This window comes from Somniosus microcephalus, chromosome 22 (assembly GCF_052327205.1).
Source record: "Somniosus microcephalus isolate GS21.2 chromosome 22, FLI_Smic_1.0, whole genome shotgun sequence".
NCBI lineage: Eukaryota > Metazoa > Chordata > Chondrichthyes > Squaliformes > Somniosidae > Somniosus > Somniosus microcephalus.
In genome coordinates this window covers 18,953,194-18,980,591 of record NC_141008.1, presented here as the reverse complement: position 1 = coordinate 18,980,591, position 27,398 = coordinate 18,953,194, and the positions used below count along the sequence as shown (strand labels likewise).

The window sequence follows — 27,398 nt, the reverse complement described above, 5'->3', positions numbered from 1 at the left end:
AGTCCGCAGATCTCACCCACTACCTCTCGCGAAAGTCTGAGCCTCCTTTGGCACTGCTGCTCTGTCATGTTGAGGTAGCTCATCCTCTGTCTGTAAACCCTGTTTTGGGGGTATCTCCTGCAGCGATGTCCTTCTCTGCACTGGCACCTTCTGGCCTGTGCAGCTTCAGGTGGGTGAGCAGCAGGTTGGCGCGCCTGTTGTTCAGGGTTCTGCTGCTGCCGCGACTGGTCTTCGTCCGAATCGGAGGTCCAGGAGGAAAGGAAATAAATGGTTCCCATGTTGCAGGTATATACCTCAGTTGAGGAAGCGCTCAGTCAAGGTGGGGAGAGGGGTTTTCCAGGAGGTCACAGTGGAGATGGAGCTCAGCTTCAAAACTTCCAAAATGAGTAGAGCTGCAAAAAGTTCTCCCAGGCCTGAGAAAATAATGTTCTGCCATCTGCAAATGATCATTGTGGAAAACTCTGTTTTTATGGTGGAGCAGCAGCTGTTAGTAAACCAGCCACTTGTGAGGCCGCCAGGATTAACTGGTATGTTCCAGGGGAGATGTGCAGCACGCGGGAAATGTGTTAAACTCAGAAAGACCTCTCAAAATGGCATTATAGAGGCGCTTAAGTGGTTGTTAAGTGCCTTAAGGGCCTATCCTGCCTCTTGGAGGCGGAACCGAAACGGGGTCTGAAACCCCACATTTGGGAAAGTTGCTCAGGGGTGGGTTGTAGGTGGGGTCAGAGCCTGAGGCCATTTTTGGCAACTTTCCCACCTGACCTGCCTTCAAACCCGCCTCCTCGTGCCTGGCAAAATCCTGCCCTGTGAGTACAAAAGCGTGGAAATTATGAGGAACCTGTATAAAACAGTGGTTCAGCCCCAACTGGAGTAGTGTGTCCATTTCTGGGCACCACGCCTTAGGAAGGATGTGAAGGTCTTAGAGAGGGATCAGAAAAGATTTACGAGAATGATTCCAGGAATAAGGGATTTCAATTACGTTGATAGACTGGAGAACCTGGGGTTGTTCCCCTTAGAGCAGAGAAGATTGAGAGGAGATTTGATAGAGGTGTTCAAAATCATGAGGGGTCTGGACAGAGTAGATAGAGAGAAACTGTTCCCATTGGCAGAAGGGTCGAGAACCAGAGGACACAGATTTAAGATGATTGGCAAAAGAACCAAAGGCGATGTAAGAAAAAACTTTTTTTACTCAACGAGTGGTCAAGATCTGGAATGCACTGCCTGAAAGGGTGGTGGAGGCAGATTCAATCACGGCTTTCAAAATGGAGTGGATAAGTACCGAAGGAAATAAATTTACAGGGCTACAGGGAAAGGGCAGTGGGTGGGACTAGCTGAAGTGCTCTTGGGCTCAATGGGCCGAATGGCCTTCTTCCGCGCTGTAACCATTCTATGATTCTATGAGAATCTTAAATTGGAGGTGTTGGGGGACCAGGAGCCAATGTAGGCCACCAAGGGCAGGAGTGACGGGTAAGTGGGACTTGGTGTGAGAGGGCAGCCAGGGGAGCAGTGGAATAACTGAAGCTGGCATTGACAAAGGTATGGATGAGAGTTTCAACAGCAGATGGGCTGACACCGAGGCAGAGGTGGGTGATGTTACAGAAGTGGAAGTAGGCTGTCTTTGTGTTGAAGAGTACATAGGATCAGAAGCTCAACTTGGGGCCAAGAGTCTGGTTCAGCCTGAGACAATGGCTGGGGACGGAGATGAAATCAGTGGCAAAGGTATGGAGCTTATGGTTGGAGCAGAGGATGATAGCTTCAATTTTGCTAATGTTTAACTGGAGGAAATTTACGTTAGTGTTAATGTTATTTTGTACTGGACTCATGGGAGCTTGCAAGATCACATTTCGTTGTTCATGTACTTGTGCATTGTACAATGACAATAAAGTTGAATTATTATTTAAAAAAAAAAAAAAATTGGATATCAGACAAGCATTCTGACAACACAGAGGCAGTGAAGGGGTCAAGAGAGGGGTCAACATTCTTCTAACAGATATCCTAATATTCTGGACTAAAGGAGTGAGGCAGCACTCAAAGGGTTAATGGAGGTTCCAGAAACACATAAGATTGTACCTGTTGTTTATCAGAGGGCCTGAGGTTAATGAAGGGCTTTGGTAATTGAAAATTGCATTAATATAATTCTGTTTCCCTCCGAAGTCTAAAACTACCTTTGCATTCTGGTGAGACTTGAGGCGGGTATGGGATGAGATTGGGAATCTATTGCCCAGTCTCTCTGCCACAATTATTGTGGACTATTTTTCCCAGAGGGCCTCATGCGATCTGTATTTGAAAATCAGCCGGCTGTCAACAAAGACAGAGGACTTTAGGTCCAGACAGACTCACAGACGTGTTAATTAATGGGTGTGGGAGGATCTGATTACTGAGAACATTGACTGGGGCTCCAGAGAGGGGGTGTTAACCAGCCACATGCAGTGGCAATGCCGGGGTTACATTCATTTCGCCAGCTCTGTTTACTGTCCTTCTCCCCCCACCACCCACCACCCCCACCCCGGCTCCTGCACTGTACTCACAAGGCACACATATTATTGGCCTTTTTTCAGTTCTCTTAAGCTCCCTACCATGACCAATTCTCTAGATAATTCCAGGATTCTTTTCCCAAATTAATTCAAATTAAACAGCAAAAACAGCCTTAGCTCAGAAATCTGGAGGCGGGGGTGTTTAGGGAACGATCTGGAATGGATTGGAACTTCTACCTCAGGGGTATGGGGCGGGGTCAGGGGGCCTTTATTGCAGGTTGGCAATCCTTGTCACCTACGGCATAGTTCAGGCACCCACCAGGTGGGGGAGGGGAGCGGGGAAGGATTTTGTTACGACACCTTGTCGCTGCACACAGGCTTAAAAAAAATCTTAACTTCGGTCAGATTTCTATTAGGCCAGTTCCCAAAGACAAACGATCATTCTGTGATCGATTTACTTCCCTAGCTCTGTAACCTCCTCCAGCCCTACAACCCTCCGAGATCTCTGTCCTCCTCCAATTCTGGCCTCTTGCGCATCCCCAATTTTAATTGCTCACCATTGGCGGCCGTGCCTTCGACTGCCGAGGCCCTAAGCTCTGGAATTCCCTCCCTAAACCTCTCCGCCTCTCAATCTCTCTTTCCTTCTTTAAGACCCTTCTTAAAACCCATCTCTTTGACAAAGCTTTGGGTCACCTGTCTTAATATCTCCTTATGTGGCTCGGTGTCAAATTTTGTTTGGTAACACTCCCTTGCAGCGCCTTAGGAAATTTTACTACATTAGAAGCGCTATATAAATGCAAGTTGTTGTTGTTTATGTCCTTTATGCGGCCTTTAACGGCAGTGGATGCCAGCGATGCACAGGCATCCCTGTGCCCAGTGTTGCTAGGGAACAAATGACAGGAAATCCATCATATGTCCCTCATTTGAATGGTATCCTATTATGTCTGTCCATCTGGGTATGGAGTTGGTGGTGGGGGCTGAAGATAGTGGCTTTGATCTTCCCAATGTTTAGTTGGAGGAAATTGGTGCTCTTCCAGGACAAGCGGTCTGATCGCACAGAGGCAGTAGAGGGGTTGGGAGATGTGCTGGAGAGGTAGAGCTGGGTGTCATCAGCCTAGGTCTGACCACGGGAGGTTTCTAGTCAGGATGTTCCAGGCATCATGAGTGTGGGGCAGGCTGGATGGACCAGCTGGTCTTTTGCTGCCTGTCATGTTCGTAAGTTCCTATGTTGAAAGCAGCTGCCAATGCATTCAACTGAAAAAAGAGAAAGACTTGCATTTCTATAGTGCCTTTCACAATCTCAGGACGTAACCAACGCACCTTAGAACCAATGAAGTACTTTTGAAATAAAAACAGAAAATGCTGGATGGAAATACTCAGCAGGTCGGGCAGCATCCGTGGAGAGAGAAACAGAGTTAACGTTTCAGGTCGAAGACCCTTCGTCAGGACTGAGAAAAAATAGCAGGAAATGAAACAGATTAAGAAGCAGGTTAGGGGGCTGGGAAACATAAGCTCCCCATTTCCCAGCCCCCTAACCTGCTTCTTAATCTGTTTCATTTCCTGCTTTTTTCTCTCAGTTCTGACGAAGGGGCTTTGACCTGAAACGTTAACTCCGTTTCTCTCTCCACGGATGCTGCCCTGGCCTGCTGAGTTTTTCCAGCATTTTCTGTTGTTATTTCGGATTTCCAGCATCCGCAGTATTTTGCTATCGGAACAGAGTTAACGTTTCAGTTCAATGACCTTTCGTCAGAACTGGCAAAAGTTAGAGATGTAACAGGTTTTAAGCAAGTACAGAGGCAGGGAAAGGGGGGAGTGGAGGAAAGAACAAAAGGGAAGGTCTGTGACAGGGTAGAAGGCAGGGGAGATTAAATGACAAAAGGGATGATGGAGCAAAACAAGAGGGGGTGGTAATGGGACAATAAAAGAAACAAAAGATGGGTCTAGAGGAGGTGTAAATGACAAAAGCAGAATCATTACCAACACCTGCTGTCCGTAGAAATGGGGGCAGTGGTTATGGACTGAAATTGTCGAACTCAATGTTGAGTCCGCAAGGCTGTAAAGCGCTAATCGAAAGATGAGGTGCTGTTCCTCGAGCTTATGTTTAGCTTCATTAGAACAATGTAAGAGGCTGAGGACAGTGAGGTCAGAGTGGGAGTGGGACAGAGAACTAAAGTGACAGGCGACCGGAAGCTCAGGGTCACCCTTACGGACTGAACGGAGGTGTTCCGCAAATGTAGAGGAGACCGCATTGTGAGCAGCGAATACAGTACAGGAAACTCTCTTTTAACCGGCAAAATTCAGGAGTAGGTTCAGGTAAGTTTTACTATATATTAGTGGCCATGTAACCGGGGTTCCTGCACCTGTGGCCGTGCAACAGGGACTCCTGGATCTGTGGCCGTGTAACCGGGACTCCTGCACAAGTGCCGTGTAACCGGGGCTCCGGCACCTGTGGCTGTGTACGGGGCTCTCGTACCTTTTACTATACCTCTCTGTAATCCGGACTTTTTGATCAACCGGCACCATGCCGGTCCCGTCGGTGCCGGATAAAAAAAGAGTTCCCTGTACTAGATTGCAAGAAGTAGAAGTAAATCGCTGTTTCAACTGGAAGGGGTGTTTGGGGCCCTGGACAGTGGGAAGGGAGGAGGTAAAAGGGCAGGTGTTGCATCTCCTGTGCTTGCACGGGAAGGTGCCGTGGGATTAGGAGGGGGTGCTGGGGGTGATTGAAGAGTGGACGAGGGTGTCGCGGAGGGAGTGGTCCCTTCGGAATACTGAAAGGAGGGGAGAGGGGAAGATGTGTTTGGTGGTGGCATCACGCTGGAGGTGGTGGAAATGGCGGAGGATGATCCGTTGAATGTGGGGGCTGGTGGGGTGAAAGGTGAGGACAAGGGGAACCCTATCGTGGTTCTGGGAGGGAGGGGAAGGGGTGAGAGCAGAAGTGCGGGAAATAGAACGGACACGGTCGAGGGCCATGTCAACCACAGTAATGGGGAATCCACAGTTGAGGAAAAAGGAAGACATGTCGGAAGCACTGGTATGGAAGGTGAGAGTGAAATACTTTTGAAGCGTAGTCACTGTTGTAATGTAGGTAGCGCGGCAGCCAGTTTGTGCACAGCAAGATCTCACAAACAGCAACGTGATAACCAAGGCTTTTAAAATGTGAGTCTGGGGAGTTTAGAAACCTGAATCCACGAGGCCCTAAGCTCTGGAATTCCCTCCCTAAACCTCTCCGCCTCTCAATCTCTCTTTCCTTCTTTAAGACCCTTCTTAAAACCCATCTCTTTGACAAAGCTTTGGGTCACCTGTCTTAATATCTCCTTATGTGGCTCGGTGTCAAATTTTGTTTGGTAACACTCCCTTGCAGCGCCTTAGGAAATTTTACTACATTAGAAGCGCTATATAAATGCAAGTTGTTGTTGTTTATGTCCTTTATGCGGCCTTTAACGGCAGTGGATGCCAGCGATGCACAGGCATCCCTGTGCCCAGTGTTGCTAGGGAACAAATGACAGGAAATCCATCATATGTCCCTCATTTGAATGGTATCCTATTATGTCTGTCCATCTGGGTATGGAGTTGGTGGTGGGGGCTGAAGATAGTGGCTTTGATCTTCCCAATGTTTAGTTGGAGGAAATTGGTGCTCTTCCAGGACAAGCGGTCTGATCGCGCAGAGGCAGTAGAGGGGTTGGGAGATGTGCTGGAGAGGTAGAGCTGGGTGTCATCAGCCAAGGTCTGACCACGGGAAGTTTCTAGTCAGGATGTTCCAGGCATCATGAGTGTGGGGCAGGCTGGATGGACCAGCTGGTCTTTTGCTGCCTGTCATGTTCGTAAGTTCCTATGTTGAAAGCAGCTGCCAATGCATTCAACTGAAAAAAGAGAAAGACTTGCATTTCTATAGTGCCTTTCACAATCTCAGGACGTAACCAACGCGCCTTAGAACCAATGAAGTACTTTTGAAATAAAAACAGAAAATGCTGGATGGAAATACTCAGCAGGTCAGGCAGCATCCGTGGAGAGAGAAACAGAGTTAACGTTTCAGGTCGAAGACCCTTCGTCAGGACTGAGAAAAAATAGCAGGAAATGAAACAGATTAAGAAGCAGGTTAGGGGGCTGGGAAACATAAGCTCCCCATTTCCCAGCCCCCTAACCTGCTTCTTAATCTGTTTCAATTCCTGCTTTTTTTTCTCAGTTCTGACGAAGGGTCATCGACCTGAAACGTTAACTCTATTTCTCTCTCCACGGATGCTGCCCTGGCCTGCTGAGTTTTTCCAGCATTTTCTGTTGTTATTTCGGATTTCCAGCATCCGCAGTATTTTGCTATCGAAACAGAGTTAACGTTTCAGTTCAATGACCTTTCATCAGAACTGGCAAAAGTTAGAGATGTAACAGGTTTTAAGCAAGTACAGAGGCAGGGAAAGGGGGGAGGGGAGGAAAGAACAAAAGGGAAGGTCTGTGACAGGGTGGAAGGCAGGGGAGATTAAATGACAAAAGGGATGATGGAGCAAAACAAGAGGGGGTGGTAATGGGGCAATAAAAGAAACAAAAGATGGGTCTAGAGGAGGTGTAAATGACAAAAGCAGAATCATTACCAACACCTGCTGTCCGTAGAAATGGGGGCAGTGGTTATGGACTGAAATTGTCGAACTCAATGTTGAGTCCGCAAGGCTGTAAAGCGCTAATCGAAAGATGAGGTGCTGTTCCTCGAGCTTATGTTTAGCTTCATTAGAACAATGTAAGAGGCTGAGGACAGTGAGGTCAGAGTGGGAGTGGGACAGAGAACTAAAGTGACAGGCGACCGGAAGCTCAGGGTCACCTTTACGGACTGAACGGAGGTGTTCCGCAAAGCGATCACCCAATCTGCGTTTGGTCTCCCCAATGTAGAGGAGGCCACATCGTGAGCAGCGAATACAGTACAGGAAACTCTCTTTTAACCGGCAAAATTCAGGAGTAGGTTCAGGTAAGTTTTACTATATATTAGTGGCCATGTAACCGGGGTTCCTGCACCTGTGGCCGTGCAACAGGGACTCCTGGATCTGTGGCCGTGTAACCGGGACTCCTGCACAAGTGCCGTGTAACCGGGGCTCCGGCACCTGTGGCCGTGTACGGGGCTCTCGTACCTTGGTAAGTATACCTCTCTGTAATCCGGACTTTTTGATCAACCGGCACCACGCTGGTCCCGTCGGTGCCGGATAAAAGAGAGTTTCCTGTACTAGATTGCAAGAAGTAGAAGTAAATCGCTGTTTCACCTGGAAGGGGTGTTTGGGGCCCTGGACAGTGGGAAGGGAGGAGGTAAAAGGGTAGGTGTTACATCTCCTGTGCTTGCACGGGAAGGTGCCGTGGGATTAGGAGGGGGTGCTGGGGGTGATTGAAGAGTGGACGAGGGTGTCGCGGAGGGAGCGGTCCCTTCGGAATACTGAAAGGAGGGGAGAGGGGAAGATGTGTTTGGTGGTGGGATCACGCTGGAGGTGGTGGAAATGGCGGAGGATGATCCGTTGAATGTGGGGGCTGGTGGGGTGAAAGGTGAGGACAAGGGGAACTCTATCGTGGTTCTGGGAGGGAGGGGAAGAGGTGAGAGCAGAAGTGCGGGAAATGGAACGGACACGGTCGAGGGCTGTGTCAACCACAGTAATGGGGGATCCACAGTTGAGGAAAAAGGAAGACATGTCGGAAGCACTGGTATGGAAGGTGAGATTGAAATACTTTTGAAGCGTAGTCACTGTTGTAATGTAGGTAGCGCGGCAGCCAGTTTGTGCACAGCAAGATCTCACAAACAGCAACGTGATAACCAAGGCTTTTAAAATGTGAGTCTGGGGAGTTTAGAAACCTGAATCCACTTGCAGGATGATTTCAGGCAATTTAATTCTTGTTCTTTAATAATGGCGATGGAAGCGCGAGGGGAACCGAGCATCCCCCAACTGTCGATCTTGTTTCCAGTCAAGGTACTGAGGGGGGAGGGGGGCAAGGGGACAAAGCATTTGGTGGTGTGATGAGTCGACTAAAGCATCAGGTACATCCCCCAGCAGCTGGGCACAGAGAGGTTGGAGACTGGGAGCCCTTCGCCTGCCCAGCCTTTCCGATCGGGATTGGTATCAGGGAAGTGAATACATTAAAACTGAGCAAAAAAAATAAATACATTAATAGAAACTATTTACATCAAAGATGTTGACTTTCATTTTTAAAGCACTCACAGCTCTGTAGTAGAGGCCTGGGGACAGAGAAACTGACCAGACAGGGGGAGACAGAGAAAGTGATCAGAGATCTAGGGATGGAGGGAGAGCGAATATAACTAGAGACTGTGGAAAAGAGAGGGCACCTGACCAGAGAATGGGGGAGGGAGAGAAACTGACCATAAGGGGGGGAGGGGGGAGAGAGAAACTGACCAGAGACAGGGGAGGGAGAAACTGACCAGAGACAGGGGAGGGAGAAACTGACCATGGGGGCGGGGGGGGGGGGGGGGACTGACCAGAGACAGGGGGAGCGAAACTGACCAGAGACAGGGGGAGAGAAACTGACCAGAGACAGGGGGAGAGAAACTGACCAGAGACAGGGGGAGAGAAACTGACCATACCGGGGGAGGGGGCGGGGGAGAGAGAAACTGACTAGAGACCAGGCAGAAAGAGAGAGAAAGTGAGCCGGTTTATCAAGGGGAAGCCTTGTGTTATTTGCAGCCAGCCCGGGCAGGCAGGGGTTAAGGTAGGAGGAGGACGCCTTTCCGTCGCTAGGGAGAGGGATCGGTAGGAAACACAAGTATGTGACTGTAAACACCGTGTCCAGGAGGGCGTGAGGCCCCGTGAAACACCTCTCCCCGACCCGGCCCAGGTGGACAAACCCAACAGCCTCCGCCCTGCACCCCAAGGAAACACTTTGGACAAGTTTGCGATTAAAGGGGGCCAAGGGAAAGGTCTCGGAGCAGCCAAGTGAGGCACCGTTCAGTGTGAGTTAGATCAAGGACATTGACATCCTCAGATCGATTATGCTGTGAGTCTGATTAGACCCAGTCGCACGGTCATGGCCAACACTCACAATATCCAGTCGGCCACCTCCAGGAGCATCCGCCCCTTTAAATCCAGCGAGCAGTACCTGTGCGCCATGAAGGAGGACCTGGCCGAGTGGCTGAAGGAGCTGTACGGCCTGGAGATGGCCCTGGAGGGCTTCATGGAGGGCTTGGAGACCGGCTGGCTGCTGTGTCAACACGCCAACAATGTGACCAGGGTGGCGCAGGAATTCTCCCGGGACTACCCCGAGCTGCTTTCCAGACTGAAGCTGCCCCACGCCGGGGTCACCTACACCACCACTGCCCAGCCTGGCACCTTCCTGGCCCGGGACAACGTGTCCAACTTTATCCAATGGTGCCGAAAGGAACTAGAGATCAAAGGTAGCTGCATCAACACTCGCTGATTTTATATTTGAATTGACTTGAATCTGTTGCTTCCGATCGAAGTAAAGTGACCTGGGTTGGTGGGTAGTGGGGGGTTGTGCCTGGTCTGTGGGTAACTTTCTTCCCAGTTCTCTCCCTACTATCTTGCTGGGGTACAGTTCCATGCCCAAGGTACCGTGCCGTGCCCGAGTCGCCGTTCCTCAGCGGTGAGTCAAGACAATGAGTGTTGGTAGGCTATTTGACTGTGGGAGGCACCACGACTGTTATGTTCCTTTTCCCTGGCTCTGTTCCCCCTTTTTAAGCAGTTCATCTGTAACATCCCCAGCTTCTGATGAAAGGTCATCGACCCGAAACGTTAACCCGACCTTCCTCTCTCCACAGATGCTGCCTGACATGCTGAGTGTTTCCAGCATTATGTGTATTTAATTTTAGTGTATATGAAAAAAGAATTTCTATAGCACCTTTCAGGACCTCAGGACATCCCAAAGCGCGTTACAGCCAATGAGGTACTTTTTTGAGGTGGCGTCACTGTTGCACTGTGGGAACCGTGGTAGCCAATCTGCGCACAGCAAGCTCCCACAAACAGCAATGTGATAATGACCAGATAATCTGTTTTTTGATGTAGGCTGAGGGATAAATCTTGGCCAGGACACCAGGGAGAACTCCCCCCGGTTCTTCTTCGAATAGATCTTTTGCATCCACCTGAAGGGGCAGATGGGGCCTCGGTTTAACCTCTCATCCGAAAGACGGCACCTCCGACAGTGCAGCTCTCCCTCAGTATCAGCCTGCTCTGAACTAGTCAGAGAGCACAGTGCAGTACTGCAAGCGCACATCATAAATTAGAAAATGTAAAAAAAGTAACTGCCCTTTTGGTCAGTTAGCATCATTGATGGAGGCCTGGGATAGAGTAAAGGAGAAAAGTAGCGGGCAAATAAAGCAACAAATGCTGGTTTCTTATTGTTGATGTTTGTCAGTGCTTTGTAACTTTTGTTTACCTGTCCTTTTAGCCTGTAAACTGCCCTGGTGGCAGAGAAGGGTATGTAGCAGAGGCACTTCTGTTCTCGGTATTATCTTGTGCGGGTACACAAGGATCTCTGATTGGTAGAAAGTGAAACAACATCTTATAAAGATCAGCACAGTTATGGAGGATGGTTGAGTCACAGATAACCACAGTGGGCCCTAGTTATATAAGATCTACTGTTAGTTGATGATGTCAAGCCCACAACAGCAACCTTCATTTCTATAGCGTCTTTAATGGAGTAAAACATCCCGATGCGATTCACAGGAGCATTATTAAACAAAATTTGACACCGAGCCACATATGGAGATATTAGGACAGGTGAGGGAGGTAGGTTTTAAGGAGCGTCTTAAAGGAGGAGAGAGAGAGGCGGAGAGGTTTAGGGAGGGAATTCCAGAGCTTAGGGCCCAGGCAGCTGAAGGCACGGCCGCCAATGGTGGAGCGATTAAAATTGGGGATATGCAAGAGGCCAGAATTGGAGGAGCGCTGAGATCTCAGAGGGTTGTAGGGGTGGAGGTAGTTACAGAGATAGGGAGGGACGCACCTGTGAAGAGCCTTGGGACGTTTTACTACGTTTAAGGCGCTATATAAATGCAAGTCGTTATTGTTGTTAATAACGGTGAGCGCTGATAGCCTCACCATTATTTCTACCGCAAAACCCAGGCCAATAAGGAGCACTCACTCAGCACAGTACACTGTGGGGGGGACACCTCCCTTCCTGGCATTCAGTGTCGCAGTTGAAAGGACAGAAGTTTAAAAAATAATAATTCTGTTTTTAAAGTGACACCCTCTTTATGAAAGGGGATTTTTCTAAGCTCTTCTTCTGTTTGCAAACACAATTTAACCTCGGCTCTCACATCAACATATGTCATCGCAAGTGCGAAGATATTTGGGAGTCCATGTACACAACTCATTTAAAGTTAGTGGAACAGATTCAAAAAGGTTCATGGAATGTTTTCCTTTATCTCAATGGGGCTGGAGTACAAAGGGGAAGAAGTTATATTTCAGTTGTATGGGGCCTTGATCAGACCCCACCCAGAGTGCTGCCTTCATTCACCTCAGGAAGGATATAGTTGCCTTGGAGTGGGTGCATCACAGATTCACCAGAACGATACCGGGGCTTAGAGACTTCTGTTATCAGGACAGTTTGCATAAACTTGGCTTGTATTTTCTCGAGTATATAAGAGTGAGGGGTGATCTGATCAAAGTGTTTAAAATGTTAAAATAGGGTAGATACAGAGAAACTATTTGCACTGGCGGGGGAATCCAGAACGAGGGGACAGAATCTTAATAAATAAAATAAAAGCTAAATACTGCGGATGCTGGAAATCTGAAATAAAAACAAAAAATGCTGGAAATACTCAGCAGGTGTGGAGAGAGAAACCGAGTTAATGTTAAAACGAGAGCCAGACCGTTCAGGAGTGAAATCAGGAAATACTTTTTCCACCCACATAGCAATAGAAATCTGGAATTCTCTTCCCCCCAAAAGGCTGTCGATGCGAGGACATTTGAAGCTTTCAGGACTGAGGTTGGCAGGTTTTTGTTGGATAAAGGTATCGGGGATAGGGAGCAAAGGTGAGCAACTGGAGTTGAGCTACAGATCCGCAATGACCCAATTGAATGGCTTGAGGAGATGAATGGCGCACTCCAGTTCCTAATGTCCCTATTACATGTGGCTCTCTGTCCCCACAGCGATTAGAATTCACATCACCCCTTACGTTCTAAAGGATCTCCACTCAGTTATTGCACCGTGAAGGCCCCTCAGGGTTTTAGTAAAGATAGTTTGCTGCTATCTTGACAGGTTGCTGTCCACGAGCAGCAGCTTTCTGGTTTGTGAGGAAGAAATTCCGGATACCATTGCAGTTGAGCAATTCCTGTCACTGCATGAAGCCGTTATTGAAGCCACAAGCTGTGTGCAGGAGTTTATGACTGATTGAACTGGTCAACAGGTGCCTGGCTCTGTTCATCAAGCAGAATAATGGGGACCATTAACCTCTGTTACATCTAGATAATTTCTCACACAATTAGGTTGTCCTGGGTCTTCCGCAGGGGGCTACGGTGCCGGCTATAAATCACTGCACCTACACATGGAGCGGCAGGTCTGTGCCTGAGACTCACAACAAGGAGACGTCCTCCTTAACTCAATGGCCAGAGAGGCCAGAGAGGTTTGATCCCTGGTCACACCGAGCTTTCCGCAGCTGGTCTTCGTCATCTCTTGACTGCAATGCCACCAACTAAACTTTATTAATAAACTAAATAAAAGCCCCAAATGCTGGGAACACTCAGCAGGTCAGGCAGCATCTGTGGAGAGAGAGAAACAGAATTAACGTTTCAGGTCGATGGAGGATTGGAGGATGTTCATCTCTAACATCTTCCAGTTTCGATGAAAGGTCATCGACCTGAAACGTTAACTCTGTTTCTCTCTCCACACCTGCTGATTATTTCCAGCATTTTTTGTTTTTATTTCAGATTTCCAGCATCCGCAGTATTTATCTTTTATTTTATTTATTAATAAATGCCCTGACCATTGATGCTGACCCCACGTTGCCGCTGTGTCTGTGCCTCACGTATATTGTGCTCAAGGAACAAGTTGGAAAGATCAGATTGGATAAGGTACTGGGGTGGAATTGGACTTGGACGGGAAAGTGTAACAGGCAGGATTGTATTTATCGCCCGTTATGCCAGACGTTCGATATTCAGTTCTATTGAAGTTGATGGAGCTGAATATCGGTCAGGGGTGTGTAACGGGCGATCGATAATGTGGATATCGTATATTGTAAAATGGGGAAATGAAGAGGCAGGCAGTGATAGAAATGGAACAAAAACAGAAAATGCTGGAGACACTCGGCAGGTCAGGCAGCATCTGTGAAGAGAGAAACAGAGTTAACGTTTCTCTCAGTTCTGATGAAAGGTCCTCGACCTGAAACGTTAACTCTGATTCTCTCTTCACAGATGCTGCCTGGCCTGCTGAGTGTCTCCAGCATTTTCTGTTTTTGTTTCAGATTTCCAGCATCTGCAGTATTTTCTTTTTGTATTGGTGATAGAAATGGCCTCTACTGCGCCGTGAATGTGGCTCGTTTACAGACTGTAGAGATTCACTGAAGAGCTGCAGGTGGCGTGAGATGGAGGCAGGGAAAGTTCGGGCGATATGATCCACCCTTCACGAGGCAGCACTTGACCACATGCTGATTTTCTCCCTTCCTCCACTGGGAAAATCTGGTTCCACTGGTGTCCCCACCCAAGTGGCCCCTTATCATGTGTGAGACTGGACGGTGATGCCAACAGGCTGTTCGACAATAGGGTGCATCACAGCGCAGGCAATTCCTGTCCTCATCTACATCAAAATGTGCGAATATTCCAGCAGGGCTCACTAGATGGTTATCTCGAGCAAGCACCCTGGTTGATTTCTGTTTATTATCCTCCCACCGCTGCCTCCACTCGCGTCCCCCACCCCCCACCTCACTGGCTCAGGGGCACTGAGGCCAATTGTAGTACCCCATCTGCCTCCCAACCTGAGATCAGCTTACTTGACCTTGGACTGAGCTTGGGATCGTCCTGGTCTGTACAGCTGGGTTCTATGCTAGACAGTGCCTTTATTACCTGAGTTATTGGCATGAACAACAATGTTAAAGAGAGCAATCAGAATGATGGAGGGATTGGATTATGAAGAGCGATTATGTAAATTGGGCAGGATCTCACTGGAAAAGAGAAGTTTGAGAGGTGATATAATTGCTGTTTTAAGGATCTTAAAAGGACTAGATAATGTAGACCATGAGAAGCTGTTTCAGCTTGTACAGAACAGTAGAGCCAGAGCACATGGCGTATGCTTGAAGGGGGGAAAATTCAAGAATAATCTGCGGAAACAATGGCAGGAATTTTAATCTGGAGGTGGGTAGGGGGCGGAGGAGACTAGAAAGCGGTCGGGTAACCTGGGAGAACGGGTTTCCTGCAGGCCAGCCGAATTTAACGGCAGGGCCTGATTAACTTTTGATAGCTCTGTTTCCCACCCGCACCCAGCCAGATGGAGAGGCTGGCTGGCTGACAGGCAGGTAGGCCTGCGGCACTAGGCCGCAGAGAGGAGGGAGGGAGGGGGGGATCGGGGTGTGGGTGAATCGGGGAAGGAGGATTGGGGAGGGGGGGGCTTCTGGTCAGGGCCGGAGGAGAATCGGGGAGGGGGAGTGGTGAATCAGGGCCGGAGGGAGGAGGCCAGGAAGGCAATCGGAGGTGGGAGGTCGTTGGCAGGAGCGGGGCGGAGGTCGGGAGGTCAGGGTTTGGGGGGTGGGTAGGAGGACTCGTGAGGGGAGACCCCATGGGGGGAGATCGGATGAGTCAGAGGAGGGGGGGGGTTGGCGAGGCAGGGACACTGGATCCAGCAGCTAAGTAGAAAGGCACTTACCTCCTGGATCCAGCAGTCCTCGCCTCCTTTTAGCTGAGGGGTTTCCCGAGGCCTGTACAACCCAACCAGCCAGAATTAAATTTGAAATGGTGGCACACCAGCCCCATTATAATATTTATAAGTGGACGATCCACCTCCTGGGAGTGGGTTGGCTGCCCGCACTGCCCCCCCCCCCCCACCGTCCCACCTCCATTAAAACTGGAAGGGGGCGGATTGGAGGTGGGTTGGGGTTGGGATTTATATTTTTAACTGTTTAACCTCCCACTCGACCCCAACCCACATGTTTTTTGGCGTTAAAATAACCCCCCCAATATTTCGGTGAGTGAGTGGTCAATCGCTCAGGCTTCCTAGGAAAACAGTGGAAGGAGAAAGTGTTGATTTATTCAAATGCAAATTAGATAGATTTCTTTCAGAAAATAACATTTTTGGATACAGTGTGTGAGTAATTTGAGACATGGTAAGTGTAGCAGGCTTGGGAGGAACAGGGGACTCTGGACCTCTGGTTCCCGAAGCTCTCCACCACTGGGGTTTCCCTCGTGTCATGTCTGGGTCTGTTGTAGACTCATTGATTGGGATTGATCGCTGTGATTAGTCAACAACTCCATTATCGTTGTGACGCCCAGGACGGTGGAAGGTGAATTAGAATGGACCGTGGTCTTCTTTCATCTCACAATTCCCATGTTTCTATTAAAGTGACGGGGTCCACAGTTCATGGCCCTTTGTGTTAACGCCACAGGTCAATCTCGGCCAACAGTAGCAACTTCAGTTATCATTCAGCAAAATATCCTCAGCGTCTCATTGCATGTTATGTGGGCACACAGGAAAACAATCATGGAAAGAGAGCTGGCATGAAAAGAATAATTATGACCTGGGGAAACTTGAAACAGTAACTTAGAAAGTTCTCTATGTACTTTCCTGTTTAGAGTGTCTGGGAGAGCAGTGAGTACTGAATCCCGAGCAGTAACACAGGACAATTTTCTATTTATGTTTAGCTCTTTAGGCAAATATTTTGCTAGCACAAGGGTTAAAATCCTGGGGAAAGGGTTGTTGGTTTTACAAATATTTTAATACTGTCACGAATATATATAGTATAACATTGGGGTACAGTCCTGGTGGGTACAAGTCTGTCACTGTATAACACTGGGGTACAGTACTAGTGGGTATAGGTCTGTCACTGTATAACACGGGTACAGTACTGGTGGGTACAGGTCTGTCACTGTATAACAATGGGGTACAGTACTGGTGGATACAGGTCTGTTACTGTATAACACTGGGGTACAGTACTGGTGGGTAACATAGAAACATAGAAGATAGGAGCAGGAGTAGGCCATTTGGCCCCTCGAGCCTGTTCCGCCATTTAATGAGATCATGGCTGATCATCCAAATTCAGTACCCTGTCCCTGCTTTCTCCCCATATCCCTTGATCCCTTTAGCCTTAAGAAATATATCTAACTCCTTCTTGAATATATTTAATGAATTGGCCTCAACTGCCTTCTGTGGTAGAGAATTCCACAGGTTCACCACACTCTGGGTGAAGAAATTCCTCCTCATCTCAGTCCTAAATGGCTTACCCTTTATCCTTAGACTGTGACCCCTGGTTCTGGACTCCCCCGCCATCAGGAATATCCTTCCTGCATTTAGCCTGTGTAGTCCTGTTAGAATTTTATAAGTTTCAATGAGATACCCTCTCATTCTTCTAAACTCTAGTGAATATAAGCCTAATCGACCCAATCTCTCTTCATACATCATTCTTGCCATCCCAGGTATCAGTCTGGTGAATCTTCGCTGCACTCCCTCCATGGCAAGAACATCCTTCCTCAGATAAGGCGACCAAAACTGCACACAATACTCAAGGTGTAGTCTCACCAAGGCCCTGTACAACTGTAGCAAGACATCCTTGTTCCTGTACTCGAACCCTCTCGCTACGAAGGCCAACATACCATTTGCCTTCTTAACCGCCTGCTGCACCTGCATGCTTACCTTCAGCGACTGGTGCACAAGGACACCCAGGTCTCATTGCACTTCCCCTTTTCCCAATCTAGTGCCATTCAGATAATAATCTGTCTTCCTGTTTTTGCTACCAAAGTGGATAACCTCGCATTTATCCACATTATACTGCATTTGCCGTGCATCTACCTGTAATGTATATACTTTTAAGGGGGGAACTATGTTTTACAGCTCATGTATACTGCAGTATCAGCAGTGACCACACCTGTATATAGCACTGAGTAGTAATCTGTACAGATCAGTTGCAGTGTGAGCCACGTTGAGTAAACACCTGTTGTACCGTTCTCCGCAGTCTGTGTCTTATTATACACGGACGCAACATTGGCGACAAGGCAGGTTCGAACCTACCTGCAACTCTGCATCACCTCCCGGGGATTCGTTCCTGGAGATCAGTGGATTGGAGGTCAAGGCCAGAGATTCGGGCGTCGACCACGGGCAACCGCCCAGTCATCCAGCAGAGACTCGAGAATTGCGGGGGAGGCTGTCGAGAGCCAGGCTTGGCTTTCCAGTTGAGGTGGTCCAGCAAAATGGGCTGGCAACAGGTAGTGCGCAGACCCTTCCCGGACAGCGGCGGGCTAGAGCCCGACCGAGCGGCACAGCAAAGGGCCGAGCAGCGTCGACGGGGGAGAGAGAGAGAGAGGGCAGAGCGCACAGGGCGCAGCCGGTGTTCAGGGGCCGAGCAGCGTCGGAGAGAGGGAGAGAGAGATGCGCAGAAACCCGCGAGGCGTCGCCATTGCCACGAGGACCGCCGAGAGCGGCGTTGGCAGCAGCGCAGGAGAAGCGCGTGAAACCTACAGGGCGCCGCCATTGCCACGAGAACCGCCGGGAGCGGCGTTGGCAGCAGCGGGGGAGGAAGGAAAGCACGGGAGATGCCATTTTAAGCCATTGGGCGATGCCATTTTAAACCACACCCAAAATGCCGAAGAGTGGCAGTATCACCGTATTTGACAATGAAGTCGAAGATTGGACTACATATGTCAAACGAATAGAGGTGTACTGCAAGGCAAATGAGGTGTCAGATGACAAGAAAGCGTCGGTATTGTTAAATTTAATGGGTGCAAAGATGTATGGTTTATTATGAAATCTAGTTACCCCAACGAAGCCAATGGAAAAGAGTTTTGAAGACATAGTAACGATACTAAAGGAACATTTAAACCCCACACTGCTGCTGATAGCAGAAAGATTCAAGTTTCACAAACGGAACCAGCATAAGGATGAAAGCAATGCTGATTATTTAACAGAACTGCGCAAACTATCGAAACACTGCCAGTTTGGAGCGGGACTGGCAGATACCTTAAGGGACAAGTTTGTGTGTGGGCTTCAAAGTGAAGGAACCCAGAAACGGCTTTTATCTGAAAAGGACCTTACGCTGGAAAAGGCTTTCAGCATTGCGGTATCATATGAAGCAGCAGCACGGGGCGCTGCAGAGATACAACAGAGACCGCAAGAATATGGCACAAACAAAATGTCATATGGAACAGAGAAGTGCTATCACTGCGGCAGAACAACACACGACCAGAATGATTGCTGGTTCAAAGACAAAGTGTGCAGACAGTGTGGAAAAGTAGGACACATAGCACGAGTCTGCAGGTCGGGAAAGAAAACCAGCAATAAGAAACCTACCAAAGGAAAGTACAAGAAGGTACATAAGATGACGGAGAATAGTTCAGACGAACAAAAGAGTGATAACGACTCCGAAAGCAGGGAACTGAGTTGTCTGAAACTACATAATGTGATCACAACGGAGGATCACCGAACCATTTGGGTCACTCTCAAGTTAGCAGGAGTCCAGGTAAAGATGGAATTGGACACAGGATCAGCCCTAACAGTCATAAACCGACGGGACTACGAGCGGCTATTCTCACACATACCCTTGAGAGACACAAAAATTATTTTGAAGATGTACACGGGGCAAAAAGTCTATCCCAAAGGAAAAATAAGGCTGACCGTTATATATAACGGTAAGGAAACACCAAAACTAGACCTGTATGTATTGCAAGATGGAGGACCACCATTACTGGGACGTGAATGGATCCGGAAAATACAACTGGATTGGCATTCCATACAGGCACTGACTGTGGCTGACAAAAAGGATGACGACGTCACACCTGGGCGACTGTCAAAGATCCTAACTGACGCAAAAGAAATGTTCCAGCAAGGACTCGGAACACTAAAAGGCATGACAGCGACGATTAAAATTGAAGAAAACGCAAGCCCAAAAGTGTGCAGACAGTGTGGAAAAGTAAGACACATAGCACGAGTCTGCAGGTCGGGAAAGAAAACCAGCAATAAGAAACCTACCAAAGGAAAGTACAAGAAGGTACATAAGATGACGGAGAATAGTTCAGATGAACAAAAGAGTGATAACGACTCCGAAAGCAGGGAACTGAGTTGTCTGAAACTAAATAATGATCCGCCCAGCCGTCGAAGCAGAGCTGGAGAGTCTGGAACGTTCGGGTGTACTGTCCAAGGTAAACTGGAGCGAGTGGGCTACACCCATCATCCCTGTGATGAAAAAGTCATTGAGCAGCACGCCTGGGGAACCAAGGAAGGTTCGCATCTGTGGGGACTTTAAGGTAACAGTGAACCCGGTCCTTCACACCGTACAATATCCACTTCCGCGGATTGAAGATATTTTTGCCTCGCTATCTGGAGGGAAACGCTTCACTAAGATTGATCTGGCCCAGGCGTATCTGCAAATGGAGGTAGAAGAAGCATCAAAAAAATACCTCGCAATCAACACCCATAAACACCAATACAACCGGCTGGTATTCGGGGTAGCATCAGCTCCGGCTATTTGGCAGAGGGCAATGGAACAAGTCCTGCAAGGGATCCCAGGGACCCAGTGTTGACGACATCCTGGTCACGGGCGAAAATGACAGTGATCACCTTGCCAACCTGGAGCAGGTGCTCACTAGATTGCAGGAATATGGGCTCCAAGCTAACCGCCCCAAATGCGAGTTTTTTAGAAAACAGATCTCGTATTGTGGCCACGTTATCGATAAAGAGGGGTTACATAAGTCCCCAGAGAAGATTGAGGCAGTAGTCAAGGCTCCAGCACCGGAAAATGTGTCACAACTGAGGTCGTTCCTCAGGTTGGTAAACTACTACCATAAGTTCTTGCCAAATTTGTCTACAATACTACACCCACTGAACACCCTACTGCAAACTGGAGTGCCATGGAAGTGGAGTGACGAATGTAGATGAGCTTTCCAGAAGAGCAAAACACTAATCACATCGAAAGAGGTATTGGCCCATTACAACCCAGCATTACCAATTCGGTTGGCATGTGATGCGTCACCCTACGGCATTGGAGCGGTGCTGTCGCACAAATTCTCGGACGGCTCAGAGAGGCCAATAGCCTTTGTGTCACGATCACTAACCTCAGCTGAGCGTAACTACGCCCAGATTGACAGGGAGGACCTCAGCCTAGTGTGGGGAGTGAAAAAGTTCAATCACTATCTGCACAGGCAGAAATTCACCTTGCTGACTGATCACCAGCCTCTTGTCTCCATTTTTAATCCAAAGAAGGGCGTTCCGGTGATGACTGCGCAACGACTACAAAGATGGTCACTTTTTCTAGGGGTGCACCACTATGAGATTGAATATAAGGGCACAAAACAGCATGGAAATGCTGATGGGCTATCACGCCTGCCACTGCCTACTGCGGAGGAAGCACCAGCAGTGGATCCTGTCGAAATATTCCATTCGACTATAGTTGAATACCTACCGGTAACTAACGCTTGTATCGAAAAGGAAACCCGAAATGACCCGACACTGTCTCGGGTATATGATTTGACGGTGAAGGGATGGCCAGCACATGGCGACTCACTGTTGCCAGCATTCTCGACAAGGAGAGAACAGCTGTCAGTGTGCCGGGGGACCTTGATGTGTGGATCCTGAGTGGTAATTCCACCCAAGTTAAGGGATAGAGTGCTCAATGAGCTTCATGAGGGTCATCTGGGAGGGGTAAAAATGAAAAGCCTAGCCAGGACTTGTGTGGTGGCCGGGAATCGATAAACAAATCGAGGACCTGACCAAGAGCTGCTCAGGATGCCAGAGAGTCCAAAATGCACCACCACATGCCCCTCTACACCCATGGGAGTTGCCCTCATCTCCATGGCAATGGGTGCATATTGATTTTGCTGGTCCATTCATGGACTCAATGTTTTTAATAGCCGTGGATGCGCACTCGAAATGGTCTGAGGTCATCAAAATGTCCTCCACCACCACGGAGAAAACTGTTGCAGTCCTACGGACCATTTTTGCCAGGAATGGCTTGCCAGAACAGATTTGCTCCGACAACGGACCACAGTTTGTGTCCGAAGAGTTCCGGAGGTTCTTGAAAAAGAATGGGGTAAGGCATCACACATCCGCCCCGTATCATCCAGCCACAAATGGATTGGCTGAGAGGTTCGTACAAACCTTTAAGAAGGCAATAAAGGCTATGTACGATGACAACATTCCGCTGTAGCACAAGGTGGACAATTTCCTGTTCGCCAACCGGAATGCGACACATGCAGTCACCAACCAGGCCCCAGCCATGATGTTCTTTAACCGAAGGTTAAGATCTCGCCTGGATTTGCTCAGACCAAACGTACAAAGAGATGTTGAGAGTAAGCAATTCCAGCACATCCATGAGAAGCCAACAAGGAGCTTCAATGTAGGGCAACCAGTCTTGGCCCGCGACTACCGAACAGAAAAATGGCAGCCAGGACGATATGCACACAGCAGGGCCCACTAATGTACACAGTGGACGTTGGGGAGAGCATCGTGAGATGCCATGCTGACCAGATCCTACAGTCACAGGAACAAGTCAACCCCATGCCTCGCCCATACGTACCTGGTGATGAACCTGACGTACAGGTCGCATCTACCCCAGAAACAGTAGCATCGGAATCTGATGAACCAACCGATGACAGGGGGCCAGAATCGCCTCCGCACCAAGAGCAAGACACTCGGGAAAGGCACTATCCAGAAAGGATCAGGAAGCCTCCCCAAAGACTGAATATATAAATAGACTATTTTCAGCTAATGTTGCATGTTAAAAGTGTTAATTGTAATTAGTTTGATATTTAATTGTTAAATGAGTGTTATGGTACTGTTAACCTAAAAGGGGAGGAATTGTAATGTCTATACCTTTTAAGGGGGGGAACTATGTTTTACAGCTCATGTATACTGCAGTACCGGCAGTGACCACACCTGTATATAAACCCTGAGTAGTAATCTGTACAGATCAGTTGCAGTGTGAGCCACGTTGAGTAAACACCTGTTGTACCATTCTCCGCAGTCTGTGTCTTATTATACACGGACGCAACACTACCCGATCACCCAACCTGACCAAATCATACTGGAGTTTCTCGGCATCCTCCTCACAGCACACACGTCCACCCAGCTTTGTGTCGTCTGCAAACTTGGAGACATTACATCTAGTTCCCTCGTCTAGATCATTAATATATATTGTGAATAGCTGGGGTCCTAGGACTGATCCCTGCAGTACCCCACTAGTCACTGCCTACCACTCGGATAAAGACCCATTTATTCCAACTCTTTGCTTCCTGTCTGCCAACCAGTTCCCTATCCAAGTCAGTACCTTACCTCCAATCCGGTGCGCTTTAACTTTGCACGCTAATCTCTTATGCGGGACCTTATTGAAAGTCTTCTGAAAGTCCAAATACACCACATCCACTGGTTCTCCCTTCTCTATTCTACCAGTTACATCCTCAAAAAATTCCAGTAGCTTACTCAAGCATGATTTACCTTTTGTAAATCTATGTTGACTTTGTCCGATCCTGTCACTGTTTTCCAAGTGCTCTGCTATTACATCTTATATAATGGACTCTAGCATTTTCCCCACTACCAATGTCAGGCTTACTGGTTTATAATGCCCCATTTTCTCTCTACCACCTTTTTTAAATAGTGGGGTTACATTAGCTACCCTCCAATCCATGGGTACTGTTCCAGAGTCTATAAAATTTTTGAAGATGACCAGCAATGCATCTACTATTTCTAGGGCCACTTCCTTAAGTACCCTAGGATGTAGATTATCAGGCCCTGGGGATTTATCGGCCTTCAATCCCGTCAATTTCCCTAACACCATTTCCCTACAACTACTGATTTCATTCAATTCCTCCCTCTCAGTAGACCCTATATGCCCCGACATCTCTGGGAGGTTATTTGTGTCCTCCTTTGTGAAGACAGAACCAAAGTATGTATTTAATTGGTCAGCCCTTTCTTTGTTCCCCATTATAAATTCCCCTGATTCTAACTGCAAGGGACCTACGCTTGACTTCACCAATCTTTTTCTCTTCACATATCTATAGAAGCTTTTACAGTCAGTTTTTATATTCCCTGCAAGCTTACTCTCATATTCTATTTCCCCCCCTCTTAATTAATCCCTTTGTCCTCCTTTGCTGAATCCTAAACTGCTCCCAATCCTCAGGTTTGCTGCTTTTTTTTGCTATCCCTACTTTCCCTTGTTAGCCACAGTTGAGTCACCTTTTTTGTTTTATTTTTATGCCAAACTGGGATGAACAAATTCTGTAGTTCATCCATGCAACCTTTAAATGTTTGCCATTGCCTATCCACCGTCAACCCTTTAAGTAACACTCCCCAATCCATCCTAGCCAACTCGCGCCTCATACCATCATAGTTTCCTCTATTTGAATTGAGGATCCTAGTCTCTGAGTCAACTACTTCACTCTCCATCTTAATGAAGAATTCTATCATATTATGATCGCTCCTCCCCAAGGGACCTCGCACAACAAGATTGCTAATGAATCCTTTCTCATTACATAATACCTAGTCTAAGATGGCCTGATCTCTAGTTGGTTCCTCAACATATTCGTCCAGGAAACCATCCCGTACACACTCTAGGAATTCCTCCTCCACAGTATTGTTACAAATTTGGTTAGCCCAATCTATATGTAGATTAAAGTCACCCATGATAGCTGCTGTGCCCTTATTGCACGCGTCTCTAATTTCCCATTTAATGCCATCCCCAACCTCAGCATTACTGTTTGGGGGTCTGTATACAACTCCCACTAACGTTTTCTGCCCCTTGGTATTTCTCAGCTCTACCCATACTGATTCCACATCATCAGAGCTAATATTCTTCCTTACTATTGTGTTAATCTCCTCTTTAACCAGCAATGATACCCCACCTCCTTTTCCTTTTCGCCTGTCCTTCCTGAAAATTGAATACCTGTGGATGTTGAATTCCCAGCCTTGGCCACCCTGGAGCCATGTCTCCGTAATCCCAATTATATTATATCTGTTTACATCTATTTGCGCAGCTAATTCATCCACTTTATTATGAATGCTCCTTGCATTAAGACACAAAGCCTTCAGGCTTGTTTTTTTAACACTCTTAGAATTATTATTTACTGTGGCCCTGTTTGATTTACACCCTTGATTTCTCTGCCTTCCACTTTTGCTTTTTTTCTTCCTGTCTTTTGTTTCTATCCTTGCTTTCCTTTCCTCTGTCTCCCTGCACAGGTTCCCAACCCCCTGCCATTTTATTTTGAACCCTCCCCAACAGCACTAGCAAACACTCCCCCTAGGACATCAGTCCCAGTCCCGCCCAGGTGCAAACCGTCCAGTTTTTACTGGTCCCACTCCCCCAGAACCAGTTCCAATGTCCCAGGAATTTGAATCCTTCCCCCTTGTACCATTCCTCTAGCTACATATTCATCTGAAATATCCTTCTATTTCTACTCTGACTAGCATGTGGCACTGGTAGCAATCCTGAGATTACTACCTTTGAGGTCCTATTTTTTAATTGACCTCCTAACTCCCTATATTCAGCTTTTAGTACCTCATCCCGTTTTTTACCTATACCGTTGGTACCTATATGCACCACGACAACTGGCTGTTCACCCTCCCCCTCCAGAATGCCCTGCAGCCGCCCTGAGACATCCTTGACCCTTGCACCAGGGAGGCAACATACCATCCTGGAGTCTCGATGGCAGCAGCAGATACGGATATCTATTCCCCTTACAATAGAATGCCCTATCACTATAGCTCTCCCGCTCGTTTTCCTCCCATCCTGTGCAGCAGAACCACTCATGGTGCCAGGAAGTTGGCTGCTGCTGCCTTCCCCCGATAAGCCATCTGCCCCAACAATATCCAAAGTGGCTATTTTTGTGAGGGGGATGGCCACAGGGGACCCCTGCACTACCTGCCTGCGCCTACTACTCTGCCTGGCGGTCACCCATTCCCTTCCTGCCTGTGCAGCCTTTACCTGCGGGGTGACCAACTCATTAAATGTGCTATCCACGACGTCCTCAGCATCGCAAATGCTCCAGTATGTATCCATTTGCAGCTCCAGCGCCGCAATGCAGTCTGTCAGTAGCTGCAGCTGGATACACTTCCTGCACACATGGTCATCAGTGACACAGGTCTGTCACTGTATAACACTGGGGTACAGTACTGGTGGGTACAGGTCTGTCACTGTATAACACTGGGGTACAGTACTAGTGAAAGGGTGATAGAGGCAGGAACCCTCACAACATTCAAGAACCATTTAGATGAGCCCTTGAAACACCATAGCATACAAGGCTACGGACCAAGGGCTGGTAAATGGAATTAGAATAGACAGGGCTTGATGGCCGGCGCAGACACGATGGGCTGAAGGGCCTCTTTCTGTGCTGTATAACTCTATGACTCTATGACTGTATAACACTGGGGTACAGTACTGGTGGGTACAGGTCTGTCACTGTATAACACTGGGGTACAGTACTGGTGGGTACAGGTCTGTCACACTATAACACTGGGGTACAGTACCGGTGGGTACAGGTCTGTCACTGTATAATATTGGGGTGCAGTACCAGTGGGTAGAGGTCTGTCACTGCATAACACTGGGATAAAGTACTGGTGGGTACAGGTCTGTCACTGTATAATGTTGGGATACAGTACTGGTGGGTACAGGTCTGTCACTGTATATCACTGGGGTACAGTACTGGTGGGTACAGTTCTGTCCCTGAGACTGAGAGTTACGTGGATAGCACGTTTTTAGATGTGGTCACCCCGCAGCTTAAGAACGTGCAGTCAGAGATGGAATGCGAGACCACCAGTCAGAAGAAGGGGGGCAGGCAGTCAGGAAAGCCCCAGAGTGCATCCCACTTGACAACCGTTTTTCTGTGTTGGAAAACGGTGAAAGTGCTGGTTCCTCTAGGGAGTGCAGCCAGAGCCAAGTTCACAGCATTGTGGGTGGCTCAGCTGCACAAGGGGGGAGGAGTAAGAGTGGAAGGGCAATAGTGGCAGGAGACTCAATAGTGAGGGGTGCAGACAGGCGTTTCTGCGGCCGCAGACGTGACTCCAGGATGGTATGTTGCCTCCCTGGTGCCAGGGTCAAAGATGTCACTGAACGGCTGCAGGGCATTCTGAAGGGGGAGGGCGAACAGTCAGAGGTCATGGATCACATTGGTACCAACGACATAGGTAGAAAGAGGGATGAGGTCCTGCAACAAGAATTTAGGGAGCTAGGTAGCAGATTAAAAAACAGGATCTGAAAGGTTGTAATCTCTGGATTACTCCCGATGCCATGTGCTAGTGAGTATAGAAATAGGAGGATAGAGCAGATGAATGTGTGGCTAAAGAGTTGGTGCAGGAAGGAGGGCTTTAGTTTCCTGGATCACTGGGTCTGTTTCTGGGGAAGGTGGGACCTGTACAAGTCAGACAGGTTGCACCTGAACCGGAACGGGACCAACACCCTTGCGGGGAGGTTTGCTAGTGCTGTTGGTGGGGGTTTAAACTAACTTGGCAGGGGGATGGGATATGGAGTGGAGCTATAGTAGGGGGTGATGCACAGCCAAATATAGAGGAAAAAACAAGTCAGCCTGGAAGGCAGTGCAAATATGTAATGGCACAGGGAAGTATGGCAAGGCTGGATGGCATTTATTTTAATGCAAGGAGTCTTGCGAGTAAGGCAGATGAATTGAAGGTGTTGATGAACACATGGGAGTTTGATATTGTTGCTATCACAGAGACATGGTTGAAGGAGGGGCAGGACTGGCAGCTCAATATTCCGGAGTATAGAATCTTCAGGCGAGACAGAGGGGGGTGTAAAAGAGGAGGGGGTGTCGCAATATTAATCAAGGAGTCAATTACTGCATTAAGGAGGGATGATAT

General features: G+C 48.2%; 1 protein-coding gene across 1 annotated transcript in view; it reads left to right on the top strand.

Annotated features, from left to right (window-relative positions):
- Positions 1 to 9,208: 9,208 nt before the first annotated feature.
- Positions 9,209 to 27,398, top strand: part of gas2l2 (growth arrest specific 2 like 2) — a 62,014-nt gene continuing 43,824 nt past the window's right edge. Inside the window, exon 1 of the mRNA XM_085964239.1 lies at positions 9,209 to 9,843. Within this exon, the coding sequence (XP_085820365.1) occupies positions 9,477 to 9,843 (367 nt within the window). The 5' untranslated portion in view covers positions 9,209 to 9,476. The remainder of the gene's footprint in view (positions 9,844 to 27,398) is intronic.